The sequence below is a fragment of the Haliotis rufescens genome, unplaced genomic scaffold (genome assembly GCF_023055435.1).
Source record: "Haliotis rufescens isolate VD_foot unplaced genomic scaffold, xgHalRufe1.0.p SCAF_1, whole genome shotgun sequence".
Classification (NCBI taxonomy): Eukaryota; Metazoa; Mollusca; class Gastropoda; order Lepetellida; family Haliotidae; genus Haliotis; species Haliotis rufescens.
The window spans coordinates 16,308,089-16,325,599 of NW_025963779.1; the positions used below are offsets into that span (position 1 = coordinate 16,308,089).

General features: G+C 39.4%; 2 protein-coding genes across 2 annotated transcripts in view; both read right to left on the reverse strand.

The window, feature by feature from the left end:
• Positions 1-13,934, reverse strand: part of LOC124149525 (toll-like receptor 4) — a 36,206-nt gene extending 22,272 nt beyond the window's left edge. The window contains exon 1 of the mRNA XM_046521179.2: positions 13,853-13,934. The gene's annotated coding sequence lies outside the window, so the exon portion shown is untranslated. The remainder of the gene's footprint in view (positions 1-13,852) is intronic.
• LOC125371695 (serine-aspartate repeat-containing protein I-like) overlaps positions 1-16,077 on the reverse strand; it is a 35,315-nt gene extending 19,238 nt beyond the window's left edge. Inside the window, exon 1 of the mRNA XM_048384024.1 lies at positions 15,949-16,077. Coding sequence (XP_048239981.1) covers positions 15,949-16,077 — 129 coding nt within the window. The remainder of the gene's footprint in view (positions 1-15,948) is intronic.
• Positions 16,078-17,511: the final 1,434 nt, after the last annotated feature.

The following is a 17,511-nucleotide window of genomic DNA, read 5'->3' on the forward strand; positions in this document are numbered from 1 at the left end:
GGCATAACCTAAAGTTAAACTCAAATAGCCAAATCAAAAAAGTGCTCAGCAAACCACTAACCAAACCAAAAATTCTCCATCCATCCAAAAAAATCGACAGAGTAATCACTAAACTCCAAACAGGACACACCAACCTAAATAACCACCTAAAATTTTTTTACAAAACACACTACAGGTAACTGCCCACACTGCAAACAACCAGAAACCCCAGAACACGCACTCATCCACTGCACACACTACCTCACACATCGAACCGCATTACAAACCACCCTCAATCTAAACAAGGCTCTAACTCTAGAAGCAATACTAAACCCACAAAATAAACTAGAAAACTTCAAGGCCTTAGGCGTATTCTTAATAAAAACGGAACTAATAAAACGCATCTTAAAACACAATAACCTACCAAATCAAAATCACATAAACAAACAAACATCCACCATACCTAGCTCCCTTAGTTTTCCTCCCCAATCCCATCGGCATCTATTCCAAATCTCAAAATTCCCAAATTCTATATAAGCAACCCCTATAACCCCCCTCTTGGGTTGCACAGACCACCTTCGCCCCTTTCGGAAACACATTAAATGGCCTGGCTGGGCCCGTGTGCGAAATACGCATCAGTCGGAAAGCGCACGTTAAATCTCCCAAGTAAGTAAGTAAGACATGGTTATTGTTTTGTGAGGCGTCTGTGTAGATGTGTGTATGTGTGGGCCAGCCCGATTTGATATGTGTAAGTGCAAGTTTTGTTTGTTCTAGTTTTGTGAGTTTGGCTTGGGAATGGAAGAGTGTGTGTATGGATGTGTCTACTTCGGGTGTGGGGAGGTCTAGGATAAAGTGGGTAGGGGGAGGGGTGTGGGTAATCGTGTTGAGTTTGTGAGTTTGGATAAGATGGTTCAGGTGGTGCACATATGGTACTAAGTTGGGGTGTTGTTTGAATTTGTGTGCTGTGTATCTGTTAATGTTGGCGTATTTATTTTTGATTGTGTTGAAGATAGGGTTGTGTTGGGCCCCAGCCCAGTAGTTGAGAATGGTTTGGTTAATCATGTGGGTGATGGAGAGAATGTTGGTCATTAGTAGAAGTGTAATGTGGGGGGTACCAGTCCTGGTGCCAGTGGCAAATTTTAGGGCTTTGTATTGAGTAGATTTAAGTTCATTGTAGTTATGGGTTGAGATGCCGCTAAGGACCTGAGCGGCATAGTCTATTTTTGGTTGAATTAAGGTTTTGTATATACTAAGAAGGGTTTGTTTGTCAGATCCCCAGTTGTTGCCTTTGATTGATCTCATTAAGTTTAAATCTTTTTCGCACGAGGCCAAGACCTTTTACGCCAAGAATGGGTTGTTGAAGATCTTCACGGGTCCATTGAATGCAGGGATTTGTGTCATTCAGACAGCATACAATGCCAACTCAAAAATTATACTCAGTGTCTCCGCAAAGTAATATAGTACGGTACTTAGAGTACATGTGAGATTATACTCAGATTAGGGAGATGTTTAATCCATGTAACGTGTTATTATTCTACCTAACAATGTATTTAATGAAATGAATGCAAAACAAACTCAACGGCTAAAAGGTTTCATTGAAAAAACTACCTCTAGTCTTGACTAATAAAACAACTGCAACCCGACACAGATTAAACGCAACTTACAAACACAATCATAATCTGGTTAGTCTGTATCACTCAACGAGGCCGCTTACTCTGCCCACAGTATGACAGTATTGGGCACCTCAGTAATTAGGAGGTAAAACCAGGCAGGTACGCTGGTCACACTTGACTGGTCTGACTGATGGATAGGCCGTCTGACAATTGGGAGTGAACCATAGCAAGTGGTATCTACGAAACTATTTGCTTCTTTTATGGGACCGATTAGTTTTATGACCATGGGCCTCGGCACAAGCGTGGTGTTGGAAGACAAGTTATACATGTACATCCGATATGTTGACTGTTTTTCGCTATTCATATTCTAAATACATTCATAATACCACAACATTTTAGTACTCCTTGAAACTTTACAATCACTTCAATATGTACAATAGATTGAACGAGAACACTTCATATATTGCAGATTATTAAATTATTGTCTCTATTATCAGCCGCTACATTTGTATCGTTTGCATTGTACACAGAAATATTTTATCTGTCCTTTTGCAGATTTAGCCCCAGAATGTGCTCATTCGAATTAGGAACGAAAATAATTGCTTATCATGAGTATATATGATACAGTTAAAAGTTACTTGTACACTGTAGACGTATTCACTTTGAAGTCGCATACGACCTTCGCGAGCGAGTTGAATGATCCAGGTTAATTGGAACGAAGTCTAGATAGGGTTATAAAGTTTTGTATTTGGTAACGTGTAGGTTTGTTAAATATGATTTTTTGTAAATTCGTTTTATTTCAATATGTAAAAACATAACTATGCGCTTAAAAACAGAGCTGACTTGATGGGAGATAGCCACCTCAGATTGTCTGTTGGACACGGTTTAACCTTACCGTGTCCTCACCCTGGTTGTTGTATAAAGCTGTTTTATGTATGTACAGGAGTGAGACGTTAATAAACTATTGTCTGTCTGTCTGTTACCGTTGTTATAAGGGATTAAGAGCATTTTGGGTTACAGTCTGTATCATTAAAGTGGACATGTGCAGGTGAACTCTGTTCAATTAGTATATGAAATGCCCCAAAATGTGAACTCCAGACAATAATAACCTGAGGGTAAATCCACGTGCGTCTGCCTTTCCCCTCGTTCACCTTCGAAATCCTTGATTATTATATCATGCCAGAGTTCTGAAATTCAATGACAATGTTGCTGAACAGTAGAATCTGATAGACGTATTGTGCAGAACCTGTTTGACACTATGGGTTCCAGGACCACTAACACTCTGAGCTGAAAAAGTTTGGTCCTAACCGCACCCAACATCTACAAGTTTGTAAGCTTGTAGACATCATTAAGAAGTAATTAATAGTCCCATGCTGAGACCTTTCTCAAAATTCAGGCCGGTGGCATGCTGCCAACAAAAAGAAGAAAATATCGCAACCCCGACACGAGTGTGCTCAGTCAAACAATGAACTTACGACCGGCAGAAAACAACTCCAGTTGAGTATGCCGATGCTGTATCTCAGCCGTGTTGGCCTGAAAATTTAAACATGCTAATTAAATCCAAAATCGTATGATTATTTTTAATAGAAACCGTATCTTAATTTGTTCTTGCGCTGCATCATATCGTGTATTTCATCTGTATATGTGTAATGTGTATATGTATCAATGACTACACTTATACCGCATATTCTGCAAGAGACTATAATTAATCACCTTATTATTGTCTCTCCATTTACCATGGCTGACTGCACTAATACCCTTTTAACAGTGGACACCGATATCAGTATACATGTAGGCTTTTTGTTCAAAAAGGAATATGCCGGAAATTATATGTAACAATTAACTGTGTACTAATTACATGTTTGAATGTTATCAGTTTTACGTTCTGAGATACAATGATGTAAGCATCTTTTACAATTAACAATACATGTATATAATAAAATACAAAACTCTCTGCCATAATTTTTTGTGGAAATCATTCGATCAAGTAAAAATGACTGCGTGACAAGACAAATCAACTATTTATACCCCATAAAAGAAACTGCCGTATTTTAGGAACAGTGCTATAACAAGACTTTTGAAATTTCTAACAAGCAGATACATTAGAGACAGTGACTAGACTACAGGTACGTAATCCGTATCAATCAAAGGTGTAAAAAGACTGAAAATCATATCTGTCGGAGACCTACCAAATTACCAAGTTTTATCATTACTATATTTATTACAATGCAAATACTTTAGTGAAACATTTTTTAGAGGAGAGGGCATACACACAAGTATATTGCTTCCGTGTGTGAATGCAGGTTGTACTTGGTATCTCAGTTCTCAGTTTCATACCGGTTGTATAACTGAATTTCTATATGGAACCATGCGTACAGCATGCCAATTACTTGCTATTCGTCAGTTTACAACAAACATAACACGGTCAAACAATTTTAGGCACCGCTTTTGCAAGTTATTTATTACAATAATGTTTTATTAAAATTTATTTCAATTTGTTTTCACCATTTTCCCTATTGACAGTCGTTATTACATGCGTCACTAGGTAATTAGTACGGATTGACCTTGTTTATTGTTACTATACTTTGAGGATTTCTGTGGCCAGTGGCGGACGTATTTCAAACTCCTTCCACACTGACACCGCATCAAATATATTTGTGTACCGATTACATTACTCTTACGGACAGGGTGGGATGGTAGTTCACCGGACGACACTGTGTATATTGGGCGGCTCCTTTGATATCTCCCCCAAACATACTTTTATTGAATGACCCATTAAACGATGATACACATCTCGTTGAATATGTCAAGGTACTAATTCATCTTTCATAAACCTTTTTTTGTCTTTGTGCTTAATATATCCACATATCAACGAAAATATGTAATACATGTATCCACAAAAAATATACATATACAGGCTAGGTATTTGCCCACAGCAACACCTGCATAACTGTTTATTCACGCATGGTGTGGTAGATTGTAATTGACCGACAGCAAGAATTGTAGAATCACCTGTAAATAAGGCCGACACTGTAATTAGATACAACGTACTGTCAACGTGCATGTTGACGGGGAATTAGCTCTTGGGGGAATAAAGGACAAAATCGACATCACTGTCCCGGAACGCTTTATGCACAACATGTAAACAATAAACAATAATTGCACAATGAGCGGAATACCTGCTCTGACAACACAAACACAGCAATGAGCAGACTTTCCAGCTCAGGCGTACAAGAGGTGAGCGGAGCTCCAGCTCACCTCAGGGCGTTTCCTACGAGCAGCATATCCTGCTCGAGGTCGTCCCTATGCCAGCACTCGGAATACCAAGCCTGACTAACACCGTAGTAACTGTGTAATGGTAGCACATATATAGTAATGAACAACAATGGACAGACAAAGAGACAACGACGTTGCTTTGGACATATGGGCGTGATTAACAAACACAGTTCATGGGATGATCACTTAGGGCAATAAATGCCATACTATAAAAAGCAGTAGTTAAAGGGAAGTGATATGGTAGTCCAAGCTGACTGACAGTCAAAATACAATGAAATGTTGGTGAGGATTAACAACGGGGATTAGCGCCTAAAACGTAATGACAATTAAGTTATGGAGACATGGCTACAGGGTAAATTGCCCTTGAAGTCAAATGAACTGCAGACAATGGTAGTCATAAATCAGTCGCTATGACAACTTCCCTGTCAACGCGTATGTTGACGGGGAAATTAGCTCAGATTGAAGACGAAGAATACGTTGAGTCCAAACTTCTTTAGTCGGCAATAATACAAACAAATACAATTACTAATAGAAATATGTCGAGCGGAGATTCCAACTCAACAACTACAAGTGAAGTCCAGCAAACAGGCGTATCCTACTCGCGGCTGTACATACAGGTGCTGTCGGAATACCAGACTAACTAACAGTAAAGATGTAAACATATATATACACTATAGGACAACAATAGACAGACAAAGAGACAATGGCGTTGCCCTGGCCATAGGGCTTATGGATGTGAATACAGACACGGCCGGGGGAAAATGGATTGAGGCTATAAATGTCATAATGTGAAATGCTGTGTTTGACAATGGTTCAACTGACCGCTGTTACGCATGGATTACATCATGTTGAATAGTCCAGATTTCCTAAACGATATGTTCTCAGTACTGTACATAAGGGATGTTGTTCAGAAGCTACAATTCTTTAACTTTGCGTTGTCCAGAGTGCAGTTAAGTCACTCTGTGACAGTACTAATGAGAATTATCATAAGAAGGCTGTTGTTTTTTTCTGAACTGTTACCATTTTCATACCAAAAGTGACAATGCAGTTAAAAGTTGCTTTAGTGTCACAATATTCACTCACGTTTCCCTCAATCGCATTGAAACATAATTCCCACTGGTCAGTTCGAAACCGCATGTAATTAAATAATTATTTCGAGATTTCGTTAGAATACCTAGTGTCACGTTATTGCCCAGTGTGATGTATCAACGGGACATAAAATGGGAAATGAAATAGAAACTAACTAAAATTTAATGTTGTGGAAAATAACTCCAATGAATTGGAGTACACGCACATGAATTCGTATGATAAACTGTCAAAACGTTTTGAGAGGTAAGGCCGGGTTCATTAAAGATCGCTACAGTATGTAAAACAGGTGAAATTTGTAGAACTTCTTTAAAGGAAACATCCAACCAAATGCCCTTTTTAAATAGTAATGTAATGATATAATATAAAGTATATTTCACATGATACAATATACTTTGCAAACAGTTAGTTGATGCTTTAAAGGGACTGACGAAAACATGGGCGAAATGTTTTAATAACGCCGTAAAATAGTTGAATTAAGTAAAAATGAGTTAAATTTTGTATCATGATACTTCAATGAATACATTTAATGTATTTGCGAAACAAAATCATGAGTTATAAGTAAAGGAACATATTCTCGCCCATGGGCCTGCCCATGGGCCAAACCTTTTTCTCGCCCATGGGCGAAATATTTCAATATCGCTATAAAATAGTTGAATTAACTTAAAATGAGTTAAATCTTGTGTCATGATACTTGAATAAATACATTTTCCCCCATTTTCTTCCTTGGTATGTTCCCATGAAAACAGCATGTTTAATTTTGTAAATACCTATAACCGAGACTAGGCAAAGACCGTAGAGTTTCTGGACTTTTGGGTTTCCAGAATTAAAATGGGACGTGTTAATTTTTATTATAGTGTAGCGCGGCATCAACGATTACTTTATGATATCCTCACTTGTCATCGATGTATTGACATCGAACAATGGACGACAATTCGAAATTCTTATAAATAGCTTCAATAGGGACAGCGCCGGTGTCAGTACAATTTTCCTAGTTAAAATATGTCTCTACAAAATATAATCTGAAGCAGACAAGAACAATATTTTTTTATTAATGCTTACTTTCATGGATAGAATTGAGGCAATCTAGGCTTGCCAAATCGTTCTAGACTTGAGCTCGATTCCTTTTAAATTTATTCTCTATGGTCTGGGAGACGAACGGGCGTCAGTATCGCATGGAGAACTGGGACAGCCTTAATCAATGTAATCGGATATATTGTGGAGTTTCGGTTTGGGGCTGTTTGCTGAATAGAACAAGGGCTCACGAACAAGGGCACAATGTAGAGATTAAATCATTACCACCTCTCTTTATATCAGATATGTTATTGTGATTTAAAATCTCTTTTGGATAATTGCGAGTTATGTATACTCTGTATTCTTTCGTCATGGTAGCATATATATTTTCTATGTTGCTTTTTGAATTATCCACAAATAATGATAACTACAATGTAAACCTCTCTTTGGAGATATACAATAATACTACTGAAGGGCATATCTGAAAAATGGGACTTATCGACAAAAATTTCTTTCTTAAATACTACCCGTTACAGGCATTCAAATCATTATATTATACTTTGTACAGTTTAATAAATAATGGCAAATTGTGTATCTTTCTACATTTTGAATGAATTATAATTTCTGCAATAAAACCTTAGCATCAGATAGTGATATAAACGAATATGATCTATACTGTGATAAATGAATTATCAATTTCGTATTATGAATTAGATAAACAGAAATATGATAGTAAAACAAATTATTTTAATCTGTTCGTGTGAGTAGGTAACGAGAGATCTAGGCAACTCATTAACGTATCCATTTGTGAAAAATGAAATATTAAAAGTTTAGGGGGTTGAACATGTACATTGAATGACAGGGAAGAAAGCAACACAAGAATTAAATTATGAATCAAATTATGTTATAAATATAACAGAATATATAGAAATATAAGTTTAATTTCTCATTGTTGGAAGGTGTTTAATAATAGTTTTGTTTGTTTGTTGTTTAACGCCGCACTCAGCAATATACCAGCTATATGACGGCGGTTTGTAAATAATCCAGTCTGGGCCAGACAATCCATTTATTGACATCAAGAGCACCGATCTACGCAATTGGGATACGATGACATGCATCAACCAAGTCAGCGAGCCTGACCACCCGATTACGCTAGTCGCCTTAGTACAAGCATGGGTTGTTGAAGGCCTATTCTAACCCGGATCTTCACGGGTATTTTTTCAATAATAAGGTACAATGAAATTCTGTATATGTCCATAATAAGTGTGTATAAGTAAATGGATAATATATCCATACACGCCAATTAAATGGCTGCATATGGTTCTTTGATTAACTCTTTTACAAGTCTATATTTCAAGACATGTATTTGATATTCATAATAACTCCACAATAGCAACACAATGGCGACAAAACGGTACCAGCATCACAGATATCTATATAATTACCTTTAAGTTAAATCATGTATCTAAATAGTAAATTAGAAGGATTAAAAATATACACTTCCGACATGTTTCTGGGTTTTTTTCGTTTGGAGAGAGGAGTAGTGACAGTAGTGACTGGTATCTGATGGGTGCAAACGGGTGTCGAGTGGCTGTCTCAGATAGCTCTAATTTCATAGCTCTAAAGATCATGACGGCGATACAGACCGTGATGCAGTTTGTCTCACAGTCCCTGAACCAAATTATTTTCCCTTCCGCCCAGGCCTTACTGCAATGCTATAGCCCCAAATGAATCAAGCCTAGACGTTCAACGGGTTCAGGCTGAAATTTCCATCTCACTTGGGATCCTTTTAAGTTTAAATACATACTAGCCACATAAAGAAACTGTGCACGGAGAAAATATATTCTGGATTGAAATACAACACAGCAAGAACAAAATGATGCAGACGCTGTAGCAGCTGAATGATCGGACCATAAGAAAATGTCAACGGGACCTGAACAACATCTGTTACGATGACGTCAGAAGATCAAAATGGAGTAGGGGGTCAAACGACAAAGTCACAAAGTCAATAACGGGTATGACCACCCTGTGCGTGAATCACAGCAGTGCATCGGCGACGCATGGAGTCCACTAAATGGGCATGGAGGCCTGGGGAATGGCCTGCCATATCCTCTTCAAATCCTGTGCCAAGTCACGGACGTTATCTGGAGGATATGGAAGACGACGCAGACGGCGCTCCATTTCATCCCACACATGCTCTATTGGGGAGAGATCTGGAGAAATTTCAGGCCATGGCAGTAACATGACATTGTTATGGTGAAGGAAATCCATTGCGACCCTCGCCGTGTGAGGACGAGCGTTGTCCTGTTGAAATGTCAATCCCGGGCCATGACGTTGAAGGAAAGGAATGACCACAAGCCTCAGAATCTGATCTCTGTAGCCAACACCGGTGAGATTGCCCTGAACAACCACCAAAGGGGTTCGGTGCCGTGCTGTTATCCCACCCCAAATCATCACAGAGCCACCTCCAAAACGATTCCTCTCCACAATACAGTTGCGTGCATAACGTTCTTCCAAACGCCGGTAGACACGTTGGCGCCCGTCACTGTGGGACATGTTGAACCTCGATTCATCTGTAAAGACAACATTTCTCCACCATATTCGAGGTTGGCGAACATGATTTCGACACCATCTTAGACGGTCGACTCGATGACGGTGTGTCAGGATGGGACGTATGGCAGGGCGTCGTGGTCGAATCCCGTAATGACGTAAACGATTCCTCACAGTGTTTGGATGGATACGGCGCAGTCCAGGAATTGTCTTGGCGTCGTTACTCGGGGACGTCCTGAACGTGGGTGGTCGGCAACGTCATTTGTGTTCTGATAACGCCTCACCAATGCCAATATCGTGTTACGATGGCATTGGAAATGTGTTGCCACCTGTTGTTGCCTCATTCCCGCTCGGATCATTCCAATGGCTTCATGACGCTGTGCAGCTGTCAATCTTGGCATGATTTGCTTGTGATATGCTTGTGTCTGCGCCTGAGAAGTTTTGAATTTTTGAATGACCACAGATCATGCTTTCCAAAGTGACAGCGAATTTTGAGTTGCACATGCTGTGTACAGCTGCACAGGATGCACGTGCAGTAACACATTGCACGTCCATAGGCCCCCATCAATGACGTCATATCGCATGACACGTGCTTGAACGTTTGAATGTCTCCAATAATTGCTGTGTTCAAACCTATATTTCATATATGGACGGTGTGCCCTTATATCTATATTTTCTCCGTGCACAGTTTCTTTATGTGGCTAGTATAGTTTCTCGTTTTAACCAAAATAATGACATTGTATTTTCGGAGACTAAGCGTTTGTCTAACCGTGAAGTACAACTATCCAAAAGATCCCATGCATGTCTATATTTCTTCAGACAACCTCTCCATGTTCCTATCTATATGTATCAAAAGACAAATGAATTAAATATTACAGCACTGGGCCCCGTTCCACAAAGCGATCTTAGCGCTAAGTCGGTCGTAACTCCCATTCTTTAACACTGACTTACGACAGTCGTAGCGCTAAGATCGCTTTGTGGAACGGGTCCCTGGTGAATAGGTTATATGCGCATGTAAGCGTTGATCTACAATATCCTTTGCGCAAAATACATTATGGGATATATTCCATATGTAGCTAGCTTGTACCCTGCCCTACGAGGGTGTTCTGTACAATAAAACATTCTTGATTCTTGATTCTATATACTGATGAATTAACGTAGTAATACTACGCAAATATATGCCCAGATGTATACATAAGTTTCATCTCGTGATCTTTATTCGTGCTTTTAGCTCTTTTTCTACATTAGATTATGGGTTGTTACATCACACCAGAAAGCCAGGTCCAAATTCAAGTCATAATTTCATGGTCCGTCTTGTATGTTGGAAACCAATATCGCAACATGGCTGAATATTGCTAAACGTGGTATTTACCCGATTACTCACATAATTATTCCATTTTCTTCGTGCACGTTCGACAATCATCTACGATCACTATCTATAAGGAGGTATATCTATATTCATCCAAATGTACATACATATATGTCCACATACATATGTATTAAGCAAGTCCCACATTCTTCCTTAAAAGATAAATGCTAAGCATTTCTTCTGTATGTATTTTTATGTAAAAATCGTTTTTATGACTACAGTGATTTTTGCAAGGCTACTTTCATAAATGTCATGACACATTTGAGGCCAGGGTTCTTCTATACTCGCATTAATGTGCTGACTTATTATTGCGTTAATTTCATGATTTACAGTATTCATGAAGAACATTTCACGTGGGACCAACAGAAATATGACTATCGACTATTTTTTTTATATTTAGCTAGCTCAAACGATCTATTGGTTTGATTTATTGTTATGGTATCCACAAAATAAGTAGGATCCGTTTTTTTCGTTTTTGTTGTTCTTTGTGTAACGCTGCACGTAGCAATATTCCAGTTATATGACGGTTGTCTGTAAATAATCGAGTCTGGACCAGGCAATCCAGTGATTGATATCAGAGACACGTGACATCGAATAAGTTTCTTTGTACAGCTGCAGACGAGTGGGATATTGTTCCTTTGTGTGGATGTTCACGGATACATTCCTCGAACAAGGAAGCTGCCTAAAATTTTTTACACATAAATTTGGTAGGTTGTAATTATGGTATTTGCATTTTGTTTTCCTTCATTCGCTGTAGCATTGAACCGATTCGATCTTGTTCCTCTACGTCTTGGTTGGGAAATTCTTCAGATTGACTAAAATTGATTAAGACGATCAAAAGGGCCTAAAAACATCACAACAGATTATTATGTAGGATTAGAAGCCAAACAACATAGAAATGTACTTTTCAACGTAACATTTTCAGTCTCTTGGTGATAACATTAAACATCAAAATGTTTGGAATTCGTTATCATAATAATACAGATGGAAATGTTTTTCAGTCACTTTGTAACATAACTGAATATTTAGGCGGTTAATAAATTTGAAAATGTTACACATTTTGACAGTAAAAAAATATACACACTATAAAAAAGCAATGCTCAGGTGAAATATTTACTTTGTGTTGCAAGTCAAAATAGTGTAAACGAAAATTACCAAGCAAGTGACTTATCAAAATTTCGTCACCATTACCGATGCTACCCGCAAAGATACCTACATTTCCTTATTATCTCGAAAACTGTATTTTATTTTGTTGATCAATGTGACCATACGCCCTTATTACTACCCATAAAAGTGACTAATGCGCTTACGAATGGCGCAGCAGAGGTCGCGAAATAGTCTACATTTCTGCTATACATCCGGGTACTCACTGGGAAAAAAACAATAACAAAGGCAACAACCAGTCCCGGGGAATTGCGTTAGATCAGTGCCCCTTTGAGTTAAAATGAGTTAAATTTTGTGTCATGATACTTGAAAGAAATACACTTATGTATTTGCGAAAACAAAAACATGGGTTTTGAGTAAAGGAAAATATTCTCGCCCATGGGCGAAATATTTCAATATCGCTATAAAATCGTAGAATTAAGTTAAAATGAGTTACGTTTATGTCATGATACTTGAAAGATATACATATATGTATTTGCGAAACAAAAGAACATGGGTTTTGAGTAAAGGAAAATATTCTCGCCCATGGGCCAAACCCTTTTTTCGCCTATGGGCGAAATATTTCAATATCGCTATAAAATCGTTGAATTAAGTTAGAATGAGTTAAATTTTGTGTCATGATACTTGAAATAAATACACTTATGTATTTGCGAAACAAAAACATGGGTTTTGAGTAAAGGAAAATATTCTCGCCCATGGGCCAAACCTTTTTCTCGCCCATTGGCCATAATATTTCAATATCGCTATAAAATCGTTGAATTAAGTTAAAATGAGTTAAATTTTGTGTCATGGGCGACATAGTGTAAATATTGAGTTTTTGAACAATTGTTTTTTCATTTTTTCTTCCTTGGTATGTTCCCATGAAAACAGCATGTTTAATTTTGTAAATACCTTTGACTGAGACTGGGCAAAAACCGTAGAGTTTCTGGACTTTTGGGTTTCCAGAATTAAAATGGGACGTGTTTAAGTAACTTGACGAGATGTGGCAGGTAATGGACCCTCTTGATTGGGCACATTATGAAATTGTGTAATTAAGGATACAGGATGCGAGAGTCGCACGCACGCACTCAGTTTCAGTTAACACTTTCCTGTCCCGTGTTATACACAGTCCAAAAACAATTGTTGTTTTGCGTATACATGTATGTTGCTTCACCACTGTATAAGAAACAGATTTCAGTTGGAACTATATTGACTACTGTCACTGTCCGACTGACACATCACTTCCCTGTGACGTAATAAATATTTATGCGCGCATTCCTGGAAAACTTGCAATGTTTCGGTAATGTTTGTGAGAGAGGGAAAGCACAGAGATTTTGAAGCACAGAATTAAAGAATGACATTATATGATAAAAAGGTTATCACGCTTGTGTGTTTGGGGATGGTAAATATCCTGCATTAGGAATAAACACTATGTAATTAGCTCGCCAAGGCTCGCTAAATACAATGTTTATTCCTAATGCAAGATATTTACCATCCCCAAATACACTCGCGTGATAACCTCTATATCTTACCAACAAAACATTTCATACGGTAACATAGTTTGCATTGATATTTTGCAATGAAAAATATAATATGGATTCCATCAATACTTTTGCTATACGTTTTCGTAATGTGCAGACATGATGATCCCTGTGAACGAGTCCAGATTTGCCCTCATTATCTTTCTATCTATTTCAAAACCATGCCCGAGCTGAAAGGTTTTTAACCACATCTACGACCTGCTTCACTTGTCAGTTAAAGCTGACATGCCGTAATGTAACTTAAACATTGTTCAAAGTGACGTGCAACTTAACTCACTTACCCGAACGTGCTCCATAGCCAAATCGTGACCTGCTCTATTGAACGGTGTGCATCGTTATGAAATTTAAGATGAGGAAACTGCATATCTAACCATCACAGAGAGTCAAATATCCTCAATAATACAGTCAATCACATTCAACAGCTTATCTTTCCGAGGCGGGTTGAACTGTGAATGCTGTAATTAATTTCCTCTTGGTCTGTTGTAAACTTCCTCGTGATTTACTGTCCAAATCCAAATCCAACTTCAACAAAAGAGTTTCAGGACAAGGGCACTGTTTCGGTTCCATGCTGCTCTTAATAACCACTCCCTTCATTTACATTTGGGGGCCAGGATAATACGCTCATGCAATTTGATAAGGGCATTGTATACACACAAGGACACTATGTGTCATACTGTTGGCAACATAAACTGTCGGGCAAAAGAAGCTATACCCCGATGTTTGATGGTGGCTATTAATGAAAAGACAATTTGTATCCCTAGCTGTGGTTTTGTTTGTTTGTTTGTTGTTTAACGCCGCACCCAGCAATATTCCAGCTATATGACGGCGGTCTGTAAATAATCGAGTCTGGACCAGACAATCCAGTGATTTACATCATGAACATCGATCCACGCAATTGGGATCGATGACATGCATTAACCAAGTCAGCGAGCCTGACCACCCGATCCCGTTAGTCGCCTTTTACCACAAGCATAGTCGCCTTTTACGGCATTTGTGTATTGAAAAGTATTACCAGCGATAATCATCCGTATAGTTTGTCAATAAACTTTCAACTGATTCCAGGTTGCTTGCACTCATTCGCTAGATCTATAGTTCAGACGAATCTTATATTTTGAAAACGTTCAAATTGACGAAGTATATTTTGAGGATTATTCGACGAACATTGAAAAGCAAACAATCCTGGAATCAGGCACTGGTTCTCCAAACGGAGGAGGAGATAGTCTCTAACTTCATAAATAACTAGAGAATCTACTTTTGAACATTATTGAACATACATTCAGTTACCGCGTGCGTTGTCCTTGGAGAATCCTGGCTGGAATAGGTCCCCTATGCTGACCGTAACAGGCGACCAAATTGATCGGGCGGTCAGGTTCGGTGACTTGTTTGATTGTGTGTCATCGTACCCCGACGGGGTTACTCACACTATCAGTCACTGGATTGTCTAGTGCAAACTCGATTATTTACACACCGCCGTCTTACAGCTGGAATGCGGTGTGCGATGTTAAACATCAAACAAAAAAAACACAGTGTCAGCTTTCTTCATATAGGAAGAAAACACGAAGTCTTGTGATCGTTTTACACTTTCGTGATACTAATGAGCAGGGGCATGGTGCAGAGAAACCAAGCAGCATAATTAGAGCAAATATAGGATTCGAACCCATCATCATAGACTTCTGGCATGCTAAGCAAGACGCAATTCTGCACAGCACATTATACTGCGCCTTAGGCGACTGGATCCCTATGGCCTCAGAGTGGTATAGTAGTAGTCATATTGTCATATTTCGGAGTATTTCGTACTTAAAGATAAGCAGGTAAACAAAGTAAGCGCATTAACCTTTCAACTTGCCAATCACCCCAAACCGGATGGACAATTGATTTAGAAATCCCTTAAAAATACAAATTAAAACTTTCTATCAATATCTATCACCCTTTTGAAAAGTGTGAGTGGCCCTACAGTTTGGGAAAATAATCTGTACGCCATCAAAGAGTATTTGTTGTCAGTTATATTCTCTTTATCGTCGGCGGTAGAAAGAAATCGTAATGAGAATCCTCGAGCTCATTAAGCGAACGTTTCTATTATACAAATCTGTCGACAAAGGACAGTAAAAACACAAGACTATCACAGATGTAGATTTAAAACTAGCATATCAGTAGTTGTGTGCAGCGGTTTGGGACCGCTCCTGGCTTCTGATTGGTCGAGAGGGTCACGTGACCTCTGTGACGTCACTTCCGGTCACGTGACATGCGCATGCGCGCGCATCCAAGATAGCGGCACATCCGTTTCCGGTGACGTGCGCCTCGAAGGTGACGTCACATTCGTTTCCGGTGGCGCGCGTCTCCAAGATGGCTGCACATCCGTTTCCGGTGGCGCGCGCACCTCCAAGATGGCGTCGCCTCCGTTTCCGGTGGTGCGTGCACCTCCAAGAGGGCGTCGCATCCGTTTCTGGGGAAGAGGGGTGGGGAAAATCCCAGAGGAACGGTCGTACAAGGTGAACAAGGTCGACATGGTTGTTGTTCTTTTGTTGTTCTAAAAATAGAAATAGAAAAGGCGTTGGTGGTGAAGGGAGGGAGGAGGAGGAGGAGGAGGAGGGAGGAGAAGGGATTCATTCTTTGTTTTGTTTTGTTTTGGTGGGTGTGTGGCGATGGCATGTGGAGATGATAGCTCACTGAGACGAGCTTATCATACACAGTCGACGACTCTGCCACTTTGTTGCTAGGTTGTCGTCATATCGGCGAAGGATCTTGCAACAACATTCCACAAATCATGTCATCGGGTATGGTGATGTGATTGTAAACTTTGAGGTGTAAGGTTTCGTTCCACAAGGCGATCGTGTATTGTAGCCCACTATGGCAGTCGTTCGTCTAAGTTAAAAGTCGGTGAGTGGCGATCACCTTAGCGCTACGATCATGGTGTGGAATTCTAAAGGTGTTGGCTGAATTCTAAAGGTGAATCGACAGACACAGACATGAACGTGATGTAGATATCTAGGTATATGCCTACGTACTGTCATTCGTGTCTCCATGCAAACATGGTGCCACGCGTGACTACAAACACACGTTTATCCATAGGATGATGACGTTGTCACTCGTTCATTTATACCGAGGTGCTGACACTCGTGTATGTTGACATGCGTACTGTCACGCGTGATGTACTTCATGTCTTCAAACACACATGCTGTACTACGTCTCTCCATGTAAACGTGATGTACTTCATGTCTTCATGCAAAACGTAGTGTCATGTGTGTGTCTTCAAAAAGACATTGATCCATAGGATGATGACGTTGTCACTCGTTTATTTATACCGAGGTGCTGGCACTCGTGTATGTTTACATGCGTACTGTCACGTGTGTCTCCATGCAAACGTCATGTACTTCGTGTTGCCATGCAAACGTGGTGTCACGCGTGACTACAAACACATGTTTATCCATAGGATGATGACGTTGTCATTCGTTCATCCACGCCGAGGAGTTGGCACTCGATATGTCTACATGTCTGTTACCATTTGTGTTTCCATGCAAACGTCATGTACTACGTGTTTCCATGCAAACGTGGTGCCATGCGTGACTACAAACAGACGTTTATCCATAGGATTATTATTTATACTGAGGAGTTGGCACTCGTGTATGTTTGCATGTGTACTGTCACACGTGTCTTCAAACAGACGTGGTGTACTTCATGTCTTCAAACACACATGCTGTACTACGTGTCTTCATGTAAACGTGATGTACTTCATGTCTTCATGCAAAACGTAGTGTCATGTGTGTGTCTTCAAAAAGACATTGATCCGTAGGATGATGACGTTGTCACTCGTTCATTTGTACCGAGGTGCTGGCACTCGTGTATGTTGACATGTGTACTGTCACGCGTGTCTTCATGTACACGTACTGTCATTCGTGTCTCCATGCAAACATGGTGCCACGCGTGACGACAAACACACGTT